The sequence below is a fragment of the Bufo gargarizans genome, chromosome 7 (genome assembly GCF_014858855.1).
Source record: "Bufo gargarizans isolate SCDJY-AF-19 chromosome 7, ASM1485885v1, whole genome shotgun sequence".
In the NCBI taxonomy this organism is placed as follows: domain Eukaryota; kingdom Metazoa; phylum Chordata; class Amphibia; order Anura; family Bufonidae; genus Bufo; species Bufo gargarizans.
The window spans coordinates 14,459,126-14,485,284 of NC_058086.1; the positions used below are offsets into that span (position 1 = coordinate 14,459,126).

Below are 26,159 nucleotides of genomic sequence, written 5' to 3' on the forward strand. Positions count from 1 at the left end.
CAACCTGCTATATAAAAAGATCACATGACCTAACCCCTCAGATGAACACCATATAAAAAAAAAAATAAGAACAGTGCCAAAAAAGCCATTTGTCACCTAACACCAAGCGATCAAAGAGGCATATGCCCTCCAAAAATGTACCAATCAAACCGTCCCCTTTTCCCACAAAAAATGAGACCCTACCTAAGACAATCGGTTTAAAAAAATAAAAATAAAAGCTATGGCTCTCAAACTATGCTTTTATTAAATGCTATTATTGTGTAAAACTTAATTAAGAAAAAGTATACATATTAGGAATTGCCACGTCCATAACGATCTGCTCTATAAAAATGTCACACGACTTAACTTCTCAGATGAACGCTGTAGGAATAAATGATTAAAAACTGTGCCAAAACCATAAAAAAAAATTTGGTCACCTTGCCCCATAAAGTGTAATAATGAATTATTAAAAAATCGGGGCCCTGCCGTGTGCCCTTACATCAGTTTACGACCACATGTTAGGTGTTTCTGTAAACCACAGAATCAGGGTAATAACTATTAAGTTTTGTTTGCCTGTTAACCCCCGATGTGTTAAAGAAAAATTTTATTAAAATGGAAAATCTGCCCAAAAAATTAGATATAGATATTTTATGTCCATTTTCCTTTAATTCTTGTGGAACACCTAAAATGTTAACAAGGTTTGTAAAATCAGTTTTGAGTAACTTGAGGGTTTAGTTTTTACAATGGGGTCATATGGTGGGTTTCCACTATGTAAGCTCCACAAAGTGACTTCAGACCTGAACTGGTCCTTTTGAAAAGTGGGTTTGCTTTTAAAATTTTAAGCTTTCTAACGTCCTAAAAGAATTTGATGACCTTTACAAAATTATGCCAACATAAATTAGACCTATGAGGAATGTTAAGTGCCGTATTTTTTGCCCCATAAGACGCACTTTTTCTCCCCCCAAAATAGGGAGGAAATGCCCCTGCGTCTTATGGGGCGAATGCTGACAGTTTTACATCGCAGGCTGCGATGTGCGAGCGGGGAGGGACAGGGAGAAGGAGCTGGGGTCCGGCAATAGCGGCGGGGCGGTGTAGTGCAGTCGCTGTACTATAGCCCCAGCCGCTCCAGTGCTGCACTATTCAAATATAAAATGTTTTATTCAATTAAAAGTGATTACACATGCCGCCCTACTCCTAATATTACTGTACATCCTAACACCTTCTGTAGAATTCCTACTTTATGAAAGCAGGCGGCGCAGGCAAGTGACGTTAGTGAGTGACGCGCCGGCCGACCAGCCTGCCTGCGTTCCACAGAAGGTGTTAGGATGTACGGTAATATTAGGAGTGGGGGGGGGGGGCATGTTTTAATCACTTTTAATTGAATAAGACATTTTATATTTGTATACTGGAGCGGCGGGAAGGGGGAGATAATCTGTGGATGAGTTTTATGGGGAACATCCGTGGATGGCACTGTTATGGGGTGGGGGGTCTGTGGATGGCACATATATATCAGTGCCACCCACAGATTCCCCCCCCCCCCCCATAAGTGGTCCGTCATCCACAGATTCCCCCCCCCCCCATAAGCGGTCCGTCATCCACAGATTCCCCCCTCCCCATAACAGTGTCCGTCATCCACAGATTCCCCCCCTCATAACAGTGTCCGTAATGCACAGATCCCCCCCCCCCCATAAGTGTCAGTCATGCACAGATCCCCCCCCCCCCATAACAGTGTCTGTCATGCACAGATCCCCCCCCCCCCATAACAATGTCCGTCATGCACAGATCTCCCCCCCCCCCATAACAATGTCCGTCATGCACAGATCTCCCCCCATAACAGTGTCCGACATCCACAGATCCCCAGTAATAGTGCCATCCACAGACCACCATTAGTTCCAAACCCACCAAAAGCACATCTTTTGGTTAAAAAAAAAATTCTTTATTATTTTCCTCCCCAAAAACCTAGGTGCGTCTTATAGGGCAAAAAATACGGTAATATTTTCTGAGGTATTACTTTGTTTTAAAAGCAGAGAATTTGAGATTTATTTTGTAAAGATTTTTTCATAAATAAAGGTGAAATATATTGACTCAAATGTATGAATCGTGAAGTACAATGTGTCACGAGAAAACTCAGAATGGCTTGGATAAGTAAGTGTTCCAAAGCTATTACCACATAAAGTGACATGTCAGATTTGCAAAAAATTGTCTGGGCAGAAGGGCGAAAACTAGCTTGGGGTAGAAGGGGTTACCGATAATCCGCCAAGTGTGAACATGGCCGTATTGTCATGATCTGCCCCATCCTTTGCTTGACATTACAGCATAATTTTAGTGTATTTATACAGAGAACTAGAAGTGATTATGGTACCATGTTTGGGAACTACACTTTAATAATGTCTGAGTGGCCACTATCACTTCTTGTACAGTATGTCTAATGGAGGACAGCGGGCCATGTTTCTAACCATTTTCTGTATGTGTTTCTTCCTCAGGCGGATTTGCTTGGCAGAAGCTTTTCTAACTGCAGATATCATACTCAGCACTCTGCAGAATGTCTCTGAAGGGCTTGTGGTTTACCCTAAGGTAACAATTATCAGAAAAGAATAAAAGCTTGACCTCATTGTATCACTGTAATTTGGGTTTTAATTCAAAGGGGATGGGTCTTCAATATTAATCCTCAGGTAACCCCTTTTAGGTTTTCTGATGTGGTTAGTTAGGTATGCTTTTGCAATAAAAAGTATGTTTGGGCCCTCTAGTTTATTTAGTTTAATTTACTTATGTTTGTACAGATGACGCAAACATTAAATTGACATTTAACAAATACTGTTAAAATGAATGTTATGTGACATGTTAAATGTAATTTAATGTTAATTACAGACGTGGACAAAATTGTTGGTACCCTTTGGTCAATGAAAGAAAAAGTCACAATGGTCACAGAAATAACTTTAATCTGACAAAAGTAATAATAAATTAAAATTCTATAAATGTTAACCAATGAAAGTCAGACATTGTTTTTCAACCATGCTTCAACAGAATTATGTAAAAAAATAAACTCATGAAACAGGCATGGACAAAAATGATGGTACCCCTAGAAAACACAGAACATAATGTGACCAAAGGGACATGTTAATTCAAGGTGTGTCCACTAATTAGCATCACAGGTGTCTACAACCTTGTAATCAGCCATTGGGCCTATATATATGGCTCCAGGTAATCACTGTGTTGTTTGGTGATATGGTGTGTACCACACTCGACATGGACCAGAGGAAGCAAAGGAAAGAGCTGTCTCAAGAGATCAGAAAGAAAATTATAGACAAGCATGTTAAAGGTAAAGGCTATAAGACCATCTCCAAGCAACTAGATGTTCCTGTGAGTACAGTTGCACATATTATTCATAAGTTTAAGATCCATGGGACTGTAGCCAACCTCCCTGGACGTGGCCGCAGGAGGAAAATTGATGACAAATCTAAGAGACGGATAATCCGAATGGTAACAAAAGAGCCTAGAAAGACTTCTAAAGAGATTCAAGGTGAACTTCATGCTCAAGGAACATCAGTGTCAGATCGCACCATCCGTCGTTGTTTGAGCCAAAGTGGACTACATGGGAGACGACCAAGGAGGACACCATTGTTGAAAACGAATCATAAAAAAGCAAGACTGGAATATGCCAAACTACATGTTGACAAGCCACAAAGCTTCTGGGAGAATGTCCTGTGGACAGATGAGACAAAAATCGAAGTTTTTGCCAAGGCACATCAGCTGTATGTTCACAGACGAAAAAATGAAGCATATCAAGAAAAGAACACTGTCCCTACTGTGAAACATGGAGGAGGCTCTGTTATGTTCTGGGGCTGCTTTGCTGCGTCTGGCACAGGGTGTCTTGAATCTGTGCAGGGTACAATGAAATCTCAAGACTATCAAGGAATTCTAGAGAGAAATGTACTAGCCAGTGTCAGAAAGCTTGGTCTCAGTCGCAGGTCATGGGTCTTGCAACAGGACAATGACCCAAAACACACCGCTAAAAACACCCAAGAATGGCTAAGAGGAAAAAATTGGACTATTCTAAAGTGGCCTTCTATGAGCCCTGACCTCAATCCTATTGAGCATCTTTGGAAGGAGCTGAAACATGCAGTCTGGAAAAGGCACCCTTCAAACCGGACACAACTGGAGCAGTTTGCTCATGAGGAGTGGGCCAAAATACCTGCTGAGAGGTGCAGATGTCTCATTGACAGTTACAGGAAGCGTTTGATTGCAGTGATTGCCTCAAAAGGTTGCGCAACAAAATATTAAGTTAGGGGTACCATCATTTTTGTCCATGCCTGTTTCATGAGTTTATTTTTTTACATAATTCTGTTGAAGCATGGTTGAAAAACAATGTCTGACTTTCATTGGTTAACATTTATAGAATTTTAATTTATTATTACTTTTGTCAGATTAAAGTTATTTCTGTGACCATTGTGACTTTTTCTTTCATTGACCAAAGGGTACCAACAATTTTGTCCACGTCTGTATGTCTGTCCTTGCACTGCTATACAGGCAATCAAAGAATGTCCCTCATACATACACCAAACCATCCATAGATGCCAACATTTAAAGTGACTTAAAGGGGTTATCCAAACCTGGAAAACCCACCCACAATGCCTGGGCCCCTCATACAGAGAATGCTTACCTTGTCCCCGATGCCAGTGTCTTTCCGGATCCCTCCACGGCTGTCACTATGTGTCCCTAGAGTGCAGATCACTACATCCATCGACGTGGGGTTGCAGCCAATAGCAGGCCTGAACAATGATCTGCCTCCTTACATCACGTGTGATGCGAGAGGAGCAGGTCAGCGGCTGACCTATTGTCTCCCCGTGTGTATTGGTGATTTCCCTTTGTCCTGAGAGATAATTGAATTACACCTCGGTTGTCTCCAGGACAGAAGACATTGTGTATGTTCCTGCCTGTGATAATTGTGTTAACCATTGTGTGCCATAATTATATCACAGGCAGAGGGGAGGATTCTATGTGGGTTGTTACCTTTGTGTTATTGGTTAATGTATATTTGTTGTGGGTGTCTCCCTTGCATGGGAGCAGGGCATAAAAGAAAGTGTAGTTCTGAATGCCTGTGTGCTTCCAGTAAAGTCTTGTTCCAGCATTCAGCTTTGGCTCATGTATGGACTTATTTGGCGATACCAGCGATGATAGTGATTTATTGCTCTGTGGATTCTTTGGCTGGGCTAACCCCAAGGGAAGAAGGGAATACTAGACGGTGACACGGATGATACCGTCACAATCGCGATAGCCAGGGCCTGAGCTACAGGAGCGGCCAACTAGAAGATACCTGTGAATTTTCCAAATGACAAGCACTACATATGAAAATGAGGTGTGGAGGGTGCCTCTACTCTGGGATGAAAGCCACTTTCACACTGCAGTACTTGGTAAGTATTTGTAAGCCAAAACCATGAGTGGGTCCAGAACACAGCAGAGGTACAGATATTTCCATTATACTACTTCTTTGTAGATTCCACTGGTTTTGGCTTACAAATGCATACATGTGTGAAAGTGGCTTTAAGTAGATTTTTGCCTGGAGTGTCACTTTGGAAAATGCAATGTGACCTGGAAGTCTCTTGAAATAATAATGTGAACCCCCGTTGTCATTTATTATTCAGTGCGGGTACATCATTTGCATGTTAATGTACTAATATAAAATATGAATGAATTGCATCCTCTGAATAAAAATTGCCATGCCTGTACATAGCGTTAGGTGACATTTCTGAAATTAAGTTTTAAAACCTTATATTCCATAATTTGTTTTCTCAGGTGATTGAAAGGCGCATCCGCCAAGAGCTTCCATTCATGGCCACAGAGAACGTGATTATGGCTATGGTGAAAAGTGGAGGGAATAGGCAGGTTGGTTGAAAATCTCTGCAACATCATTCCATATTATAGCAATGTTCTGACTCCGAATACATTTTATTATACTCAGATTCCAGCTCCGACTCTGACTTTTTCATAAATGGCCAAAAAATTTGTAATTTTCCTGTAGCAAAATGTTAACATCGGTCTTTTCTTACTATCATGTTAGTAATCGGGCTACTTGGATACCATAGAAACAGAGGAAAAAGGAGCTCATAATGCCAAAAAGTAAAACAAATTTTATTAAAGCATGATTAAAATGACATAAATAATCAAGAGGTATGATGCCATGAACCTGATAAAACAGGAGCGGAGGACAAAAAAGCAAAAAGCGCCACCCTGGGAGAAAAACACACGGATCATCAAAATGGTAAGGTATCGTATACGTGCATCATGGGAGTAAAGTTCAAAATGGAAAAATCCAAACCCATGCACAAATAGAGTATATGGATCCCCGGTGAAGTTCCCGCTACCACATATACCTCAAATGGGCAATAGATGGTATGCAAATGTATATAGAGAAAGTAAGAATATATTGCAGACCAGTCAATAGTGAACCAAGTAAGTAAAAAACAAGGTCCAAGGGCCCACAGAGGGTGGTGGAGAACAGGAACTCACTGGAGATGAACCGTGTGTGAAAAGGACCCAGGGCGGCACTACCCCAACGTGCGTTTCGGCGTACCTTCGTCAGGGGTTAGCGCCGTCACTGTGAATCTGGTATAAAAACACTCCCACAGCCAATAGGAGGATCGACACTTACTCATCCCCAGGTGTGTACGTATATGGGTGCGCGAACATCCAGGGAAGCGGAATCCAGCCACCCCACTGCCGGCGTCCCGTCGGCACGCCCTCACCACGTGAAGAAGTCACATGATCGGACAGCTCCGACGTGAGGACGTACGGACGTGAGGAGCCGGAGGCGGCGCCGGATGACGCGCGCACACGTCACACGAGGGGAGGAGAATCGGGAAGTCATCATACAATAGGAAACCGAAGTCAAGAGACTGGAGTGGGGCTTTCATATGTGTTAGTGCGGCATGTCTCGTATTGAGAGTGATATATAAACAAGCATACAGAAAACCAGAGGCACTAATTACACCCGTATACATATATATAGACACATATGTCATCCATAGAATATAATATCAAGACGTCATGATTCGAATAAATAAATAGAGCAGGACAATCATTACAGACATAATAGTAACAAAGAACATTGATGAGAAATATATTAAATAGAATAATTACCTATAGACCCAATAAATGTGGATATACATGATTATAAAAATTAATATATAAAATCAATATACATATGATTTAAGGTGGTGAAAAGGTGAGGTGATGGTGAAAATCGTATACAATAATGTGTTTAGAAAGAAAGGGGGTGCACATAAATGAGTGAGGAGAAATAAATTGAGAAATTCATAATATACAAGACCAAAAAACCATGGTGTACAATAAAGATGCAAAATATGCATGGGACTAGACGGAAAAGACCGGAGTGAAAAGTGCACCAATGAAAAGGAATAATATAAAATAGACATATATAGCAGTATAGACATATGTATGCAATGAGCAATATATGCTGTGACAATATACACAGACATATGCCGCACATGATGGACCAAAATATGCCCAAGAACATCCGATCACAAGCCCCACTCCAGTCTCTTGACTTCGGTTTCCTACTGTATGATGACTTCCCGATTCCCCTCCCCTCGTGTGACGTGTGCGCGCGTCATCCGGCGCCTCACGCCCGTACGTCCTCACGTCAGAGCCGCCCGATCGTGGGGTGGCTGGATTCCGCTTCCCTGGATGTTCGCGCGCCCCTATATACGTACACACCTGGGGATGAGGAAGTGTCGATCCTCCCATTGGCTGTGGGAGTGTTTTTATACCAGATTCACAGTGACGGCGCTACCCCCTGACGAAGGTACGCCGAAACGCGCGTTGGGGTAGTGCCGCCCTGGGTCCTTTCACACACGGTTCACCTCCGGTGAGTTCCTGTTCTCCACCCTCTGTGGGCCCTTGGACCTTGTTTTTTACTTACTTGGTTCACTATTGACTGGTCTGCAATATATTCTTACTTTCTCTATATACATTTGCATACCATCTATTGCCCATTTGAGGTATATGTGGTAGCGGGAACTTCACCGGGGATCCATATACTCTATTTGTGCATGGGTTTGGATTTTTCCATTTTGAACTTTACTCCCATGCTGCACGTATACGATACCTTACCATTTTGATGATCCGTGTGTTTTTCTCCCAGGGTGGCGCTTTTTGATTTTTTGTCCTCCGCTCCTGTTTTATCATGTTCATGGCATCATACCTCTTGATTATTTATGTCATTTTAATCATGCTTTAATAAAATTTGTTTTACTTTTTGGCATTATGAGCTCCTTTTTCCTCTGTTTCTATTGTCTAACTCGGGAGCTTTTGCCGAGTCATACTTTGGGTGTGCCCCTTGGGGTTTATTGGGTGGACATTGTCCTCCTTGCCCTCCCCTGGGACACCCTAGGTCATTTGTTTGCATACTTGGATACCATATTTATTGGAAAACAATTTATGCAATTTCTGAAATTTCCTATATTCTGTAAGCAAATGAGCAGTGCACTAGGCATTAAATAACTGGAAAACACGAATACACTTAATCAATTTAAGAAATCTGTGAATTTGACCTCAGAAAATGTTAGAAAAGCTGTATATGCATGTCCTGAGAAGGATGCACATACAAGTCTAAATGGAAATAAAAGAAACTTTAAATGTAGCTGCTATATTCAGTACTTCCGATAAAAGGGTTAGAGCAGAGAGGTGGGGAGTAGAGAAGTGTGATTCTTTCCTTAGCGGTTGCAGGCTGTGGTTTCCTGTAAAAAATTGCTTACTCCTGGACAACCCCCTTAGGGCCCATGCACATGACCATAAGCTGTCCGCGCCCATATTGCAGACCGCAAACGGCAGGTCTGCAATATACGGCACTGGCCGTGTGAATTCCGTATCACGATTGCGGGCCCATTGACTTGAATGGGTCCTCAAGATGCTGAGCAGAGGCATGGATGGGAACACCCTATCACTACTAGAACTCCCTGCTCCTCACTGTTTTATAGTATAAGGGACAGGGCAGAAACGAGAGAGGTGAGAACTGATTATCTATTAAAACTTATTCATGTTTAACATTTTAAAACTTGTCTAAATTCCCATGAAAGTTAATAAATGAATTAATTAATATTAATAACGGATAATATTTAGTCGGTACATTTCTTCGGACTCTGACTCCACCCAAAGCTGTCTTCGACTCCACAGGCCTGTACCAGCAAGATGTTTTGTCTTGGGGGGCCAATTTGTGGGACCTCCATCTAGAACTCAGGATGCAATGTGACCGTAAAGCAGAGCACACCCTCTTGGTTACATTCTCTGCACAGCACCACTCCCAGCCCATTACAGAATACAAGTGGCAATCTAATAGTCATATGTTGGTCACCAAGGATGACTTTAAAAAGTTTAAAAAAATTTTTTTATGTTTTTAAATATATTCAAATTACCCTCGTTTCCCTAGAATAAATGAACAATAAAAAATTAGTCATCATGGTCATCGCCGCATCTGAACATGCCCGTACTATTTAAATATATTCATTCCTTATGGCAAACAGTGTAACAGAAAAAATTCTGATTCGCCACAGAACATTTTACGTGCTTTACTCATCTCTATGTCCGTTTTGCGAATTATAAAACACATCCTATACTTGGCCACACAATGCGGACCACAGACCCTCTGATATCAATGGGTCTGAAAAAAATGCGGACAGCACATGGACTGCATCTGTATTTTGCAGATCCGTGGTTTGCAGACCGCAAAATGCATCCAGTCATGTGGCTGAGGCCTAATTTGTATTTTTACCCATTTCCAGCTATTACTGTGTTTTTTTTTTTTTGTTTTTTTTTTTTTTTTTTTTAAAAGTCAAACTTTTTGTTTATAGAATGATTTTTAAACCAGCCTAAAACAAGGAAACCCAATGCAAAGGGAAATAATGGATAACACACAGAGGCAGTTATTTTTTTACCCTTCCTATGTTTCTCTCTGTCTTAGGACTGCCATGAGCGTATCAGGGTGCTGTCTCAACAAGCTGCTGCTGTAGTAAAACAGGAAGGTGGTGACAATGACCTGATCAGCAGGATCCGATCTGACCCCTACTTTGCTCCAATTCATGGACAACTAGAACTACTGATGGATCCAAAATCTTTTATTGGGAGGGCTCCTCAACAGGTGAGATCAATATAACAGATGGTATCAATACATTTAGTAATGAAAAAATGGCTGTCTCACAGTAATTTGCATGTACTTTTACTAAATCTTATACATAATAAAAAATCCAATACATAAAAAAAACAGCCTTTACATTTGCATAAATATCTAAAAAACAAAGTTCATAATCTATTTCATGATCAAGGTCCCTTTTAAATGCGCCGCTCGCATATATAAAAGATAAAAAATACAAAAAAAATGCGGTTTCCTTATTTCTTTGTTTTGGGAGTGTGGTTAGTAGTGTCAGTTTGTATTTAGTTTTGTTAGCTGGATTTCTCAATACTGTTAATGGTAAACTTGTAACACGTCCTCGTGGTCTGCTACAATGTGTCCATATCCTTAGGTGAGTTATTGCGCCAGTTTGCGGTTAGTTCATATTTCATGCTCGCATATTGTGTTTGTGGGATGTTTACTCAGTCCACAGTTGATTTCACCAACATTCGATATATTATGTTACTCACGATCATGATCTACCTGCGCTGCTTTTCCTCCAACTAGCCTCCTATCGTGATGTCTCGATTGTGCAGCTCCTTGTTGCACGTCTCCTGGCGCAAGCGTTCTAGACCCGCTAGGACCCCAACAGCTATCCAAAGGCTTGCTTTGCCGTGACACTAATAGATCTCTATTCACACTTCCCGTTCAGGAACCACCACCAGACGCGTTTCAGAACCGGTAGTTCCTTCCTCAGTGATGCAAAAAGTGAAAAATACTGGGACCTATTGTTCGGGTTTTTAAAGTTAACCTGTCGTCAACTTTATGTAGCCCGTACTAACAGCAGCATAAAGTAGACAGGTGAGTTGATCTCAGCGGTCTGTCATTTAAAAGTGGTTGCTGAGAACCAACAACATAATTATTGCAGACCGGGCCTGCAAAATAGTCACGGCCACCTGAGAAGAGTCATGGTTATTCATGAATTCCTGCTCTCCTACCCACCTGCTGATGACTGACCGTCTTCTACCTAGTTTTCTCCTTTTCTCTCTAGGAGAGACCTGCCAATCATCAGCAGATGGGGGAGAGCAGGAGATTATGGATAACCAGGACTCTTCTCAGGTAGATTTAACTCTTTTTCCATTCCTGGGCTGCAATGATTATGATGCTGGTTCTCAGCAACCACTTACTTTTAGCTCATAAGTAACACACCGCTGAGATCAGCATTTCTGTCACTATATTTAATGCTGCCCTCAGTGAGGTCAGCATAAAGTGGATGACAGGTTCCCTTTAACCATTTTGGGTGGGATCTAATTACTAGACCAGATCATCATCGGAACAATCTCTTATGGGTGCTGCTATTATCAGCTGTTAACTCATCGGTATCAATTTGCAGTCTGCGTTTTGTTAACCTGTCCTGTTACATTAATAGATGTTATCCTCCCCTTCTAACATCCATTATAGAGAAAAGAGGAAGAAATAAGAGGACAACATAGAAAAGATAAATAAAAAAATAAGGATAAAAATAAATAAATAAAAATTGAGAATAATGTGAGTTGCTAGAAGTAGGGGGTGAGGGGAAAGTCACAGGAAGAGTCAGTGCGCTGGTATACAGCCTGGCACTGACGCCTCGTGTGTTCTGTCCCCCCAACCCATTTACAAGAACCCAAAAATCTCCAGTTCTCTTTATTTATCTTTTCTTTGTTGTCCTCTGTTATTTCTTCCTCTTTTCTCTATACTAATGTTAAAAAAAAAAAGGTTAGAAGGGGAGGATAACCTCTTTTAATGTAACGGGGCAGGTTAACAAAACGCACAATGCGAATTGATACCTATGAATTAACAGCTGGTAATAGCAGTACCCATAAGAGATTGTTCTAGTGATGATCCGGTCCAGTAATTAGATCCCACCCAAAATGGTTTAAAAATCCGAATGTTAGGTCATGGTATTCATCACTTTTTGCATCACTGAGGAAGGAACTACCGGTTACAAAACGCGTCTGGTGGAGGTTCCTGAACGGGCAGTGTGGATCTATTCGTGTCACGGCAAAGCAGGCCTTCGGATAGCTGTTGGCGTTCTAGCGGGTCTGAAACGCATGCGCCAGGAGACTCTCAATAAGGAGCTGCCCAATCGAGCCATCACGATAGGAGGTTAGTTGGAGGAAAAGCAGCGCAGGTAGATCACAATCGCAAGTGACCTAATATACCAATGTTGGTAAAATCAATTGTGCACTGAGTAAACATCTCATTAACGCAATGTGTGTGCATGAAATATGAACTAGCCGCAAACTGGCGCAATAACTCCTCTAAGGATATGGACACATTGTAGCAGACCACGAGAACGTGTTTACAAGTTTACCATTAACAGTATTGATCAATCCACGCCCAAAACAAAGAAATTATAAGGAAACCGCATTATTTTTACTTATTTTTTTTATATATGCGAGAGGCTCCGCATTTAAAGTGACCGTGTTCATGAAATATATCATATGAACTTTGCTTATAGTTATTTATGTAAATGTAAAGGCTGTTTTTTATGTATTGGTTTTTTGATATGTATAAGATTTTGTAAAAGTACATGTAAATTACTGTGAGCCGGCCATTTTATTCATTATTATTTGGGTCTGTATTAACACTGAAGGGTGGTCAGTGGGCCAGGCTCCAGAGTAACTGATGAGTATGCTCAACCTGCGGCCCTCCAGCTGTTGCAAAACTACAACTCCCAGCATGCCTGAACAGCCTACAGCAGGGCATGGTGGGAGTTGTAGTTTTATAACAGCTGGAGGGCCGCAGGTTAAGCATCCCTGCTCTAGAGTCTTAGTGTTGTAAAACCTCAATACATTTAGGCTAGTAATAGGTTACGGTTAGGACTTATGCACATGTGGCCACGGAAGCACTAAAATCAGTGATTTGCTTCACATAGTTGTGGCAGGTACAGGTAAAGCACAGGGTTTTTGGATGCTTTACCTGTACTTGCCCTGTAGCTTCCCCAATTTGCAGTAAACCTCTTTGGGTTTTTCCCTGCTGTTCTCGTTTTATGGCACACTGCCTACCCGCTGCTGCAACATTGAAACTCAGCCTTCGGGCTCAGTGACACTCAACACTGGTTAACTTCTATTATGCATATAACTGAGTTTCTCATACTGTGTATCCTATGGTTAAAGAAATTTACAGCCTACAGTCCGTTGCCATTTTAAAGTAAAACTGCTAAGTTAACACCATATTACACAGTGATGGTTAGCACACCAGTACAGTGCTTGGAACCACAATTCAGAGCTTAAATAATACCGGCATACATTACCCAATTAAATGAGTTGTACATGGTTAGAACAACATGACTGTTTGTTTTCTTCTAACACCAATGCCACACCTGGCCATGTATGCTTGGAAAGCTCGCCTTCATTAAAGTGAATGGGGCTGAGCTGCAATACCAAACACAGCCCATGGACAGGTGCAGTTTTTGAAAAAAGGGCAGCATGTTTTTCTAATACTGGACAAGCCCTTACACCAGGGGTGCCCAGCCTTTTTTTGGTCCAAGGGCCACTTTGGTTCAATCTGACACTCTCTCAAGAGTCACACTAAAAATTAAAGACATCTGAGATATTAATGACATAACAAAAGTATATTCCATGAACAATTGATAGATTGGGGTTCCAACTCCACGACACCCACCTATTTGGAGAATGGAATCCCCCTTTTCCCCATTCACAGTCTAGAAAGGGCCAGTGCATGCACGTGGTTCTACTCATTGTAGTTTATGCAAGTTGCTGAAATAGCCCAGTGTTTCACTACTCCATAATCTACAAGGAGCATAGCCGCTTGCATGGCCACCTTTTCTACTACTACTTTTGAGTGCCACACAGGGCTGAGAAGACGTCCATGCTGCCAGTATATGTAGGTCCTAGAGTTGGCCACCATACAACATTAATACTTGTGCCTGTTTCCACATTATGTGTCGCTTGTCTTTGCACATGCAAATGTAGGTGTGCCCTAAGAGTAGGCATGTAGGACCAGAAGCATGGCTCTGTATAAGATTTATGAACTGTGGGACAAGTTTCCGATCTGGATATTCACAACATAATGGATGCTTTACCCTATCTTTTTCTAGGTGGTGAGGTTTTTAAAGGAAGAGGCAATTCCGCTGCTGACCCCCTACCAGAATAAAATGGATGTGAAGATTGAGCTGGACCTTTGATATGTGCCAAGATGAGAGATATATTTATTTTGGAAATTAAAAAAAAATTGATGAATCTGAGTGATCCTTTTTGGCGAATCCGGTTCTTCAGATGTATTGCCTGATACTATTTTTTAGGACTTATGTTTCTATTGTGCTTCCTGTGCTGCAACTTCCTTGATATTTAGGTCACAACCTTAAGACCATTTTTTTCCATTTCAACACCATGATGGCACACATGAGAGATTGACCCCCTGACCTCTGTAGGGGCAGGAACAGAGAGAGGTTAAATTGACCCCTCTCACCACCATACACCAGTGTGTTCCTGCCCCTACAGTGGCCAGGATGAAGAAAGTCCTCTCTGCTAGTCAGGGAGGTGAAACATATTGTGTACCCCTTATTTTTTATTTTCAGTGTACCTGGGAGCTACATCGGGAGCTCGGAGCTTCCCTTGCGGTCATCTTGTTCCGGGTCCGTCCCCTGCTCTCCGGAGGCGCATGCTGAAGCTGACGGGGAGACGGCAGGGTCACGCTCCCTGTTAATGAGGAGCCTGCCCTGCGGCTGCCACGGGCCTCCATCTCCTAGTGAGATCAGCTGGCCAAGACGTCTCGTGTGCGGGCGTCTGACGTCACTTCTGGGTCAAGGAGTATACCTGGAAGTGACTTTCTCAGGTGGGGGATTTAAAATAAGCTCTGTTCCTTGCCACCACAGCCGCATCATGTCGGACCAGCAGCTCAAAGAGCATGACGCTCCAACGCTACAAACTGTGAGTGTACACTTTTGTGTAGTGGCAGCAGACCCACCAAGGGAAAAGGTCTATAGTGGGGATTATAGGAGGTGGTTTAGTTAACTCCTATGGAATGCCTCCCCTTGGGCTGGTACCCCACATTTCAACGTATACCACACTTTCTGTTTATGTACTATACATTGAATCCTGCATTAATACAGCTGCTCTCTCATAGGTCTCTAAACAAACATTGAAGAAACCCAGGAAGACTATGAGATGCATCCAATGCTGTGCTAAATTTTCCCCGGCGCCTCCACAACGGCATTCACAGGAGGGTGTCCCCGCCTCCAGGACAGGAAACAACGAGGAAGCACAGGATTTAAGGAGCCTCCTCCCATTACCTTACCAGTCGTTGTTTCCTGTCCTCGGACGTGCGTGGAAGCCGCTCCTCGGGTTATCCAGGAAATTGGATACCGCACCGGCCTGGTCCTTTCCCTGTCGTTCAGGAGGGTCGGTGCAGGGATTGGGGGACTCCGGGGACGCATTGCCTCCCTTCCTCGATCCTGCGGAGTAAGCCCTGTCTTCAGGCATCCCCGGGCTTGCGAGTCCGTCGGAACTCGCGCGGAATCTGGCGTGGTGACGTCAGCGGAGCGAGATCTCCTTGGGCAAGAGGTTCTCGCGGGACGCTCCTGCGCGCGGCGGGAGATTTAAAAAGGAAGCATTACATCCACCTACGCCGGTGATCTGCAGAGATGCCTTCCAGCGACAGAGAGTCGTCCAAGCGCTCCGGTGATCCCGCTGTCCTCAGCCCGGTAAGCCTTCTCCCGGGGGGGGAGTAATCCCTATTCCTTATGTCTTTCCTCATAGGTATATACAGGTTATGGGATCCCGTACCTCCCCCCCCCCCCCCCCCCCTACACGCTGGGTGTCCGTAATTTTACTATACTGACCCCTCACCACCCTTACTCCGGGTCCCTCTTTGGCCTATACAAAGTTTGTTTTATTCCCTTTAGGACAGTGAGTCCAGGAAGCCTAAAGCCAAAGGGGATTCGGGGCGCAGGAAGTGTGGTGGTTGCCGTAAGGGCCTGGTGTCGGACCCAAAAAAGTCCCTCTGCCCTAGATGTATTGAAAGGGTTATCGCTGAAGAATCCCCTTCCTTTGTGGAGTCCATGCGAACCCTCATTAGAGAGGAGATTAAGGCTGCAGCTGACTCTAGACAACTGGCGCCTTCCCCGGGGCCCTTCCGTTTCCTAAATCTGGAAATATCAGAACAAGTGGATCTGGATGAAGGGGAGTTGCAGGATGATCAGGTCTCCTTATCCTCTGAGGAGGCCGCAGGGAGGCCTATGTGCTTTCCCGAGGAAACACAGTCCCTACTGAAGGATATTAAATCTACCCTGGGATTGGAAGATGTTAAAGAGACTCAGTCCCTTCACGATCAAATCTTTCAGGGCTTGGGGGAGAAAAAGAAGAGATCCTTCCCCATCCACAATAACATCAAAGCCCTTATTTCCAGGGAATGGAGGGATCCTGATAAAAGGTGGACTGTATCGGCCGCCTTTAAGCACAAGTACCCCTTTTTCGGAAACTGACTCTGATTTGTGGGACAAAACTCCCAGAATAGATGCGCCAGTGGCCCGTATTTCAAAAAAATCCTCGCTGCCCTTTGAGGATATGGGTCTCCTGAAAGACCCAATGGACAAAAAATGTGAAAACCTATTAAAGAAATCCTGGGAGACAAATACAGCGATGTTGCGCCCCAGCATAGCGTCCACTTGTACGGCCAGAACCCTCTCGGTATGGCTAGACCAGCTTGAGAGCAATCTGTCGGGGGGTACGTCCAGAGAATAGATCTTAAACTCCCTTCCCTCCCTGAAAAGAGCATCCAATTTTCTAGCAGACGCCTCGGCCGACTTGGTTAGACTCTCTGCAAGAAGCAGTGCTCTAGCCAATGCGACCCGTAGGGCGGTATGGCTCCGTTCATGGACGGGGGACGCAGGTTCTAAAAACCGCCTGTGCTCCATCCCATGTGAGGGGGATAGATTGTTTGGCTCCGCTCTTGACGACATTCTGGAGAAGGCCTCCGATAGGAAAAAAGGTTTCCCCTCTGATAACCGTTATTACCAACAGAGACGCTCCTTTCAAAGTCAAAAAAGGGCAAGATCAGATCAAAGTAAAAGGGGCGGCTCAAAAAGATGGCAACCTTCTAGGGGTAGAGGAAGAGGATACCTTTCTAAGCCAGAAGCCTCTACCCGCCCTACCCAGTGACACTGCTAACCCAGGTAGGAGGCAGACTAAAGCAATTCTCCTCCGCCTGGCAAGAAATTCACGCCTCCCCTTGGGTCACTCGTACCATAAAAGAAGGCCTAAAGTTAGAGTTTGTTTCCCCACCCCCAAGTCTTTTTTGTATCAACCAAAGGCAACAGCCCGACAAACAGGCATCCCTAGAGTCAGAAATAACTACATTAATCCTCAAAGGAGTGCTCATCCCTGTTCCGGAAGAACAACACGGCAAAGGCTTTTATTCCCCTATATTTTTGATAAAAAAAACAAACGGCTCCTTTCGCCTAATAATAAATTTGAAGTCCTTAAACAAGTCCATCGTTTACAAAAGATTCAAAATGGAGACCATAAAATCTACCACTCAGATCCTTCCGCAGGACTGCTTTATGGCTACCGTCAACCTTCAGGACGCCTACTACCACGTCCCAATATACCACAGGCACCAGTGTTTTCTGAGGATCGCAATTTATTATCAAGGAAGATTGTCCCATTTTCAGTTCACAGCCCTTCCTTTCGGCCTATCCTCTGCCCCCAGAGTTTTTTCAAAAATAATGTCAGATGTCATGAAGTTTCTTCACCTTCAGGGGGTACAGATCGTCCCATACCTGGACGACTTTCTGGTGTTTGCGGAGTCGCGCCAACTTCTACATTCACGCCTCAAGCAAATCCAGGACTGTCTTACAACTCTAGGGTGGATAATAAATCCTGAAAAATCAGACCTTATCCCCAGTCAGGAAAAAGTGTTTTTAGGGGTGCTGTTGGACTCAAGGCGTCTAATGTCTTTTCTTCCTCAAGACAAACAGTCTCACTTAATCCAGACAGTGTCTCTTTTTTCCAGCAAAGATCAGGTCCTCGATAAGAGACATCATGGCGGTGCTGGGACTGCTAACAGCCGCAATCCCGTCAGTAAGGTGGGCCCAGAGTCACACAAGAGTCCTTCAGGCCTTTCTCCTATCTTCATGGGACGGAAAGAACTCATCTCTAGACAGAAAGGTTCACGTTCCCAGACAGGTAAAACAGTCACTAACTTGGTGGAGAGTAAAAGGGAACCTGAGCGTAGGGGTTCACTGGCGCCCAAGAGATGTCATGGTCATTACAACAGACGCCAGCAACTCAGGGTGGGGAGGTCATTCTTCAGGAGCGGTAGTTCAGGGATCCTGGGGAAAAAACATGCAGGACGCCTCCTCAAATTTGAAAGAGCTGTCAGCTGTCCACAGAGTTCTCCTTTCCCTTTACAAAGTTCCCTCTCCAAGACACGTAAAAATATTAACAGACAACACTACAGTCATGGCGTACATAAACAAACAAGGGGGAACCAGAAGTCGCTCACTGGCGGAAGTATCAAAAGGCATTTTTTGTTGGGCAGAAAGAAGCCTTCTGTCCCTTTCGGCGGTACATATCAAGGGGGAAAAAAATGTGGTGGCCGATTATCTCAGTCGACACCTCTTAAGGGAGGCCGAATGGTCCTTAAATCACCACGTCTTCAGCCAGATCTGCCAAATGTGGGGGACCCCAGTGTTAGATCTGTTCGCCACCAAAAGCAACAGGCAGGTCAGAAAGTTCTGTTCCCTCTCGCAAATGGATCATCCGGTATGGCTAGACGCCCTCTCCAGGCCGTGGCCAAAACAGCTCCTTTATGCCTTCCCTCCATTCAGCCTCATTTCAAGAGTCCTGGTAAAGGCTCAGGAAGAAGGGGTCCATGTAATTATGGTGGCCCCCTTCTGGCCAAGAAGGGCTTGGTTTCCACTCCTGCTCAGACTGTCAGCCGGTGTTTATTGGACACTGCCATCAATCCCGGACCTACTCCACCAGGGACCAATAAATCACCCCAGTGTAAATCAACTCAGTTTGACGGCCTGGAATCTGAACGCCTCCTGCTAAAACGGAAGGGCCTGTCGGATGCAGTTATCTCCACGATGCTCAAAAGCCGGAAACCCGTAACTTCCCGGATCTACCTGAGAACCTGGAATGCTTTTTTGTCCTTCTTGGGAAGTGTAGATTTTCCTGATGTTCCTCAGGTCCTCCAGTTCCTGCAAGCGGGGCTAGAAAAAGGCCTCCGCCCATCAACTCTAAAGGTTCAGATCTCCGCGCTCAGCGCCTTCCTGGACGTAAAACTAGCAGATTCCCCTCTGATCAAACGTTTTTTGAGGGGAGCAGGAAGAACTTCGATCCTCCCTCGTCCGGTGATTCCTCCCTGGGATTTGGGCCTGGTTCTTTCTGCTCTCACTACTCCTCCGTTTGAGCCAATTGATGATATCCCTCTAAGGCTCCTCACCATGAAGACTGTTTTTTTTAGTTGCCATAACCTCTGCCAGAAGAAGGGGGAAATTCAAGCATTCTCTTGCAAGCCTCCCTATCTTACTATCTTACAATTCTGGATGATCGTATAATCCTCAGGCACTGTCCGGCCTTTCTCCCAAAGGTGGTATCCAGATTTCATCGTGAGCAGGAAGTCTCCCTACCTTCGTTTTTCCAGTCTCCTTCTAATGATTCGGAGGGAACTCTCCATAATCTGGACGTCAGGAGATCAGTCCTTTCTTACCTTCAAGCCACTAAACCGCTTAGAAAATCGGACCACCTCTTTTTGCAATTTCAGGGCCCTAATAAGGGGCAAGCGGCTAGCAAGTCAACCATAGCTAGGTGGATTAGGAACATAATATCCTCTGCCTATGTTACCAAGAACTGTCAGCCACCAGAGGTACTAAGGGCTCATTCTACAAGGGCAGTAGCCTCATCCTGGGCAGAAACGAAAGCAGTCCCTCTGGAACAGATCTGCAAAGCCGCCACATGGGCCAACCCTATGACTTTTTTTCGGCACTATAAGCTAGATGTAGTAAGGGATCAGGACTTGTCCTTTGGTCGTGAGGTCCTATCTATTGTGGCCCCCCCCCTAATATTGATTACTCTGTTAATCCTCCTGTGAATGCCGTTGTGGAGGCGCCGGGGAAAAGGGTAAATTACTCTTACCGGTAATTGGATTTTCCAATAGCCTCCACAACGGCATTGGGTTCCCTCCCAAGCTTTAAATGTAGACGAATGATGTAATTTGACAAAAAACAAGGGGATCCGCTCACTTCTGTTTCCCTCAGGACAGGTGCTCCAATCCAAAAATGAGTCACCCCTCAAAATGGTAAGTAAATATGTAAAAGAGAAGGATTGGTCACTCTTATATGGAAATATAGGATATTGGTTTTATTAATATTACTAATATGAGTTAAAATACAAAAACAATAATATAAATGTGTAAAATAGAAACAATCTCCTATACAAATTCTCTAAGTAAAACGAAAGAGACAATTATTTCAATGCTGGACAGAAAACAGTGTTACAGTGTCTCCACCTGAATTCGATAGTCTATTATGTAGAAGACAAGTTGACACAAGTATTCACCCAGTGGTTTAGATACAGTTTCAATTGAATAGATGATGGTGGAAAATGAGTCTCTAATACTTGTATCAAAGTCCATATAAATGAACGAGAACCCACTCTTTATTTCAATTCTTTTTCTTGATGTTATAATAAATAGCACTAATATTCCGTGCAAAATGCTTTTGAACACAATAAGTATAAACGAATTGACCGCTATAGGCCAATGCTGCACCGTGGATGCCTGCTGACTGATGCGCTATTTTTGTAAGAAATATCGCTGTGTTGATAATTCCAGTCTTCACAGGCAATGTATATATTCGGTGTTGGCTGAATGTTATACCCACTAAGATGGTGGGCTTACCTTAGTTGAAGCCGTCGGATGGAGGTAAGGGCTTAGATGCAAGACCCTGCTTAGCTGAATCGGCCGGCGTCCCGGCTGCAGGGCTAGTCGCGTCCCACGTGTTCTCCGCGGGAAATTTGAACCGGATATGCAAAGTCCTTCTCTATCAGCGCTGATGAATGACGTATTCCGATGATTTCAACAGTAGATCCAAGGGTTTCTTTTTCTTTTCCTTTGTAGTGCACTTGGTAGAAGATGGGGTATTCGTCCAAAGGTGTGACGCTAGACGCGTTTCGGGGAACACTGTCCCCTTCCTCAGTAGCAGGAAGGGGACAGTGCTACTGAGGAAGGGGACAGTGTTCCCCGAAACGCGTCTAGCGTCACACCTTTGGACGAATACCCCATCTTCTACCAAGTGCACTACAAAGGAAAAGAAAAAGAAACCTTTGGATCTACTGTTGAAATCATCGGAATACGTCATTCATCAGCGCTGATAGAGAAGGACTTTGCATATCCGGTTCAAATTTCCCGCGGAGAACACGTGGGACGCGACTAGCCCTGCAGCCGGGACGCCGGCCGATTCAGCTAAGCAGGGTCTTGCATCTAAGCCCTTACCTCCATCCGACGGCTTCAACTAAGGTAAGCCCACCATCTTAGTGGGTATAACATTCAGCCAACACCGAATATATACATTGCCTGTGAAGACTGGAATTATCAACACAGCGATATTTCTTACAAAAATAGCGCATCAGTCAGCAGGCATCCACGGTGCAGCATTGGCCTATAGCGGTCAATTCGTTTATACTTATTGTGTTCAAAAGCATTTTGCACGGAATATTAGTGCTATTTATTATAACATCAAGAAAAAGAATTGAAATAAAGAGTGGGTTCTCGTTCATTTATATGGACTTTGATACAAGTATTAGAGACTCATTTTCCACCATCATCTATTCAATTGAAACTGTATCTAAACCACTGGGTGAATACTTGTGTCAACTTGTCTTCTATTTAATAGACTATCGAATTCAGGTGGAGACACTGTAACACTGTTTTCTGTCCAGCATTGAAATAATTGTCTCTTTCGTTTTACTTAGAGAATTTGTATAGGAGATTGTTTCTATTTTACACATTTATATTATTGTTTTTGTATTTTAACTCATATTAGTAATATTAATAAAACCAATATCCTATATTTCCATATAAGAGTGACCAATCCTTCTCTTTTACGAATGATGTAATTTGTTTACTATAATATATAATTTGTTATGCATCACTTCTGTGTCCTCTCTTATTGACTGACTCTTTATGCATGTTGTCTTACTCCAAGCTGTATAGGCTCGAAAGCCTACTACCAATTAAGCATATTAGGTGATGTGCATCTCTGTAATGAGAAGGGGTGTGGTCTAATGACATCAACACCCTATATCAGGTGTGCATAATTATTAGGCAACTTCCTTTCCTTTGGCAAAATGGGTCAAAATAAGGACTTGACAGGCTCAGAAAAAGTAAAAAATAGTGAGATATCTTGCAGAGGGATGCAGCACTCTTAAAATTGCAAAGCTTCTGAAGCGTGATCATCGAACAATCAAGCGTTTCATTCAAAATAGTCAACAGGGTCGCAAGAAGCATGTGGAAAAACCAAGGCGCAAAATAACTGCCCATGAACTGAGAAAAGTCAAGCGTGCAGCTGCCAAGATGCCACTTGCCACCAGTTTGGCCATATTTCAAAACTGCAACATCACTGGAGTGCCCAAAAGCACAAGGTGTGCAATACTCAGAGACATGGCCAAGGTAAGAAAGGCTGAAAGACTACCACCACTGAACAAGACACACAAGCTGAAACGTCAAGACTGGGCCAAGAAATATCTCAAGACTGATTTTTCTAAGGTTTTATGGACTGATGAAATGAGAGTGAGTCTTGATGGGCCAGATGGCTGGATTGGTAAAGGGCAGAGAGCTCCAGTCCGACTCAGACGCCAGCAAGGTGGAGGTGGAGTACTGGTTTGGGCTGGTATCATCAAAGATGAGCTTGTGGGGCCTTTTTGGGTTGAGGATGGAGTCAAGCTCAACTCCCAGTCCTACTGCCAGTTTCTGGAAGACACCTTCTTCAAGCAGTGGTACAGGAGGAAGTCTGCATCCTTCAAGAAAAACATGATTTTCATGCAGGACAATGCTCCATCACACGCGTCCAAGTACTCCACAGCGTGGCTGGCAAGAAAGGGTATAAAAGAAGAAAATCTAATGACATGGCCTCCTTGTTTACCTGATCTGAACCCCATTGAGAACCTGTGGTCCATCATCAAATGTGAGATTTACAAGGAGGGAAAACAGTACACCTCTCTGAACAGTGTCTGGGAGGCTGTGGTTGCTGCTGCACGCAATGTTGATGGTGAACAGATCAAAACACTGACAGAATCCATGGATGGCAGGCTTTTGAGTGTCCTTGCAAAGAAATGTGGCTATATTGGTCACTGATTTGTTTTTGTTTTGTTTTTGAATGTCAGAAATGTATATTTGTGAATGTTGAGATGTTATATTGGTCTCACTGGTAAAAATAAATAATTGAAATGGGTATATATTTGTTTTTTGTTAAGTTGCCTAATAATTATGCACAGTAATAGTCACCTGCACACACAGATATCCCCCTAAAAATAGCTAAAACTAAAAACAAACTAAAAACTACTTCCAAAAATATTCAGCTTTGATATTAATGAGTTTTTTGGGTTCATTTGAGAACATGGTTGTTGTTCAATAATAAAATTAATCCTCAAAAATACAACTTGCCTAATAATTCTGCACTCCCTGTATATCTCAGCTATTCACCTAAAAGGAGAACAAAACTTAATAGCAGATTTTCTGAGCAGGACCACCATAGATCAGGGAGAATGGTCCTTAAACAGCTAAATATTCGACCTGGTGGTAGAAAAGTGGGGTCTCCCATCATGGAAACTGAATTACCGGTAAGTCTAATTCCGGTTTTCTGAAGTTCTTGAGAATTTTGTCAACCTCCTGAATTACATCACATAGCCCTTAAGTTAGGGGGCATTCACACGTCTGTAACTGTTTTGCAGACCTCAAAAAAATCCGCAAAGAACTGACACTGGCCATGTGCGTTCCGCATTTTGGACTATGTTGCACTGTAAAGCCATCTCTGAGACCCAAATATATTTTCAAAATGGGGATCTTCAGGTCTCTGCATGGCTCCAGTAAGAATTAAATCCTCCCATTGAGTGTGAATCAAATACTGACCTGGTCGTTCAGTTGCACCGATAGTGTCTCTACCAAGGGTGTGGACCCTCTCATGGGTTCCATCCCCTCCCATTTTATTGTTCACCTCACAAGGGCTGGCAACCCATCCAAGTGAGGACCAGACGACACTGGCAGCACCGACCTCCCACTATCACCGACGTACACTAGTGTTGTACCTACGATAGCACAACCACACAAGGTGAGCCTGAATTTCTCCAAAACGACCCTCTCAATCACGTACATACCACCCTATGAGCGCCTTTCCCCCTCTTCTTGCTTTTTTTTCTTGGCTGTATTTCATCACCATAATTGTGTCACAAGAAGACATTGACCCCTGACTTCTGTAGGTGCAGAAACAAAACAAAAAACACCCCATCCCTCAACCATACACCAGTGTTTCCCGTCCCTACAGAGGCCAGGGCAGAGAAAGGTCTCCCTGTACGTCAGGGAGATGAAGGTTGAAGATGTTATTGTTTTACATTGTGCTTAAGTGCTCCCTGCGGGGAGGTGTCATGTTGTGGGGACACTTATCTTTCATGGCTAGCTCCCCTGCGCGCCGGTGGTCTGGTACCAATGCTGAGCAGGGGAGAGACGGGAGGGCTCGCTCTGGTAGATCCAGGGTCTGTTCCCGGGGTAGCGTCCTCCTTGCCCCATGTGGTTTAAAGCTGGAGTGAGCGCTCAGGATTATCGTCCCTTCCAGCGCGTCCAGGAAGTGACTCAGGATGAGGTGTCTAGCATTCAGAATGCCGGCTGGATAAAGCGGAGGAGCCACGAGTCGGGACTGATTTGAGGTCTGGTGATCAAGATGTCAGGTCCTGAGCCGCATTCGCCGAGCGAGCTTGATGCTCCTTCTCTACCTCCTGTATGTTCCCTGCGGGGATTGCCTTTACCAAATACCTATTTATTAGGCACTGGGAGAAGTGTTTTTTTTGGGTGGTTTCTTTCCCTCTGACTGATGGAGCATGGTGGTGATTTGCACCAGGTCGCAAGGTCTATATATCGTTGGAGTACCACCCACTTCTGATTCCGAATTTTTAGGGTGACGATACCTCTTCCTCTAGACAATGGGAAGAGGCAGACCCCCTTTTCGGAAGGATACATTTCGGAAGGAAGTAAAAAGTTCTACTTTGCGGCAGATAAAATTTTTGACCTTTTTTTAAAACCAGTAAGAACCTTCATGGGGTTGGAAGAGGTTCAAAAAGCGCATTCCAACCAGGAGGAGATGTTTGGGGGGTTAAGAGTTAAACGAGCCGGAGTTTCCCATTAACGAAAATATCCATGACACAAATATTTTACGAAATTCCCAAAATAGACTTTCAGGTAGCCAAGGTGAACAAAAAAACTTCATTACTCTTTGAGGACGTGTCTCAGCTGAGAGTCCCCATGGAAAGGAAACGGTTTTACGTAAATCCTGGGAGACTGCTATGTTTAGCAGTCTCCCAGGATTGCGGCAACCTTGGTCGCAAGGTCTATGTACAGTGGATATAAAAAGTCTACACACCCCTGTTAAAATGTCAGGTTTCTGTGATGTAAAAAAATGAGACAAAGATAAATAATTTCAGAACTTTTTCCACCTTTTAATGTGACCGATAAACTGTACCACTCAATTAAAAAACAAACTGAAATCTTTTAGGTAGAGGGAAGAAAAACTATAAAAATAAAATAATAAGGTTGCATAAGTGTACACACCCTTAAACTAATACTTTGTTAAAGCATCTTTTGATTTTATTACAGCACTCAGTCTTTTTGGGTATGAGTCTATCAGCATGGCACATTATGACTTGGCAAGATTTGCCCACTCTTTGCAGAAACACTCCAAATCTGTCAGATTGCAAGGGCATCTCCTGTGCACATCCCTCTTCAGATCACCCCACAGATTTTCAATCGGATTCAGGTCTGGGCTCTGGCTGGCTCATTCCAA

The 26,159-nt window shown here is 43.6% G+C and overlaps 1 protein-coding gene across 1 annotated transcript in view; it reads left to right on the forward strand.

Annotated features, from left to right (window-relative positions):
* Window positions 1-14,346, forward strand: part of ADSL (adenylosuccinate lyase) — a 47,557-nt gene extending 33,211 nt beyond the window's left edge. The window contains exons 10-13 of the mRNA XM_044300866.1: window positions 2,463-2,553; window positions 5,773-5,862; window positions 9,956-10,132; window positions 14,205-14,346. Coding sequence (XP_044156801.1) covers window positions 2,463-2,553; window positions 5,773-5,862; window positions 9,956-10,132; window positions 14,205-14,291 — 445 coding nt within the window. The 3' untranslated portion in view covers window positions 14,292-14,346. The remainder of the gene's footprint in view (window positions 1-2,462; window positions 2,554-5,772; window positions 5,863-9,955; window positions 10,133-14,204) is intronic.
* Window positions 14,347-26,159: the final 11,813 nt, after the last annotated feature.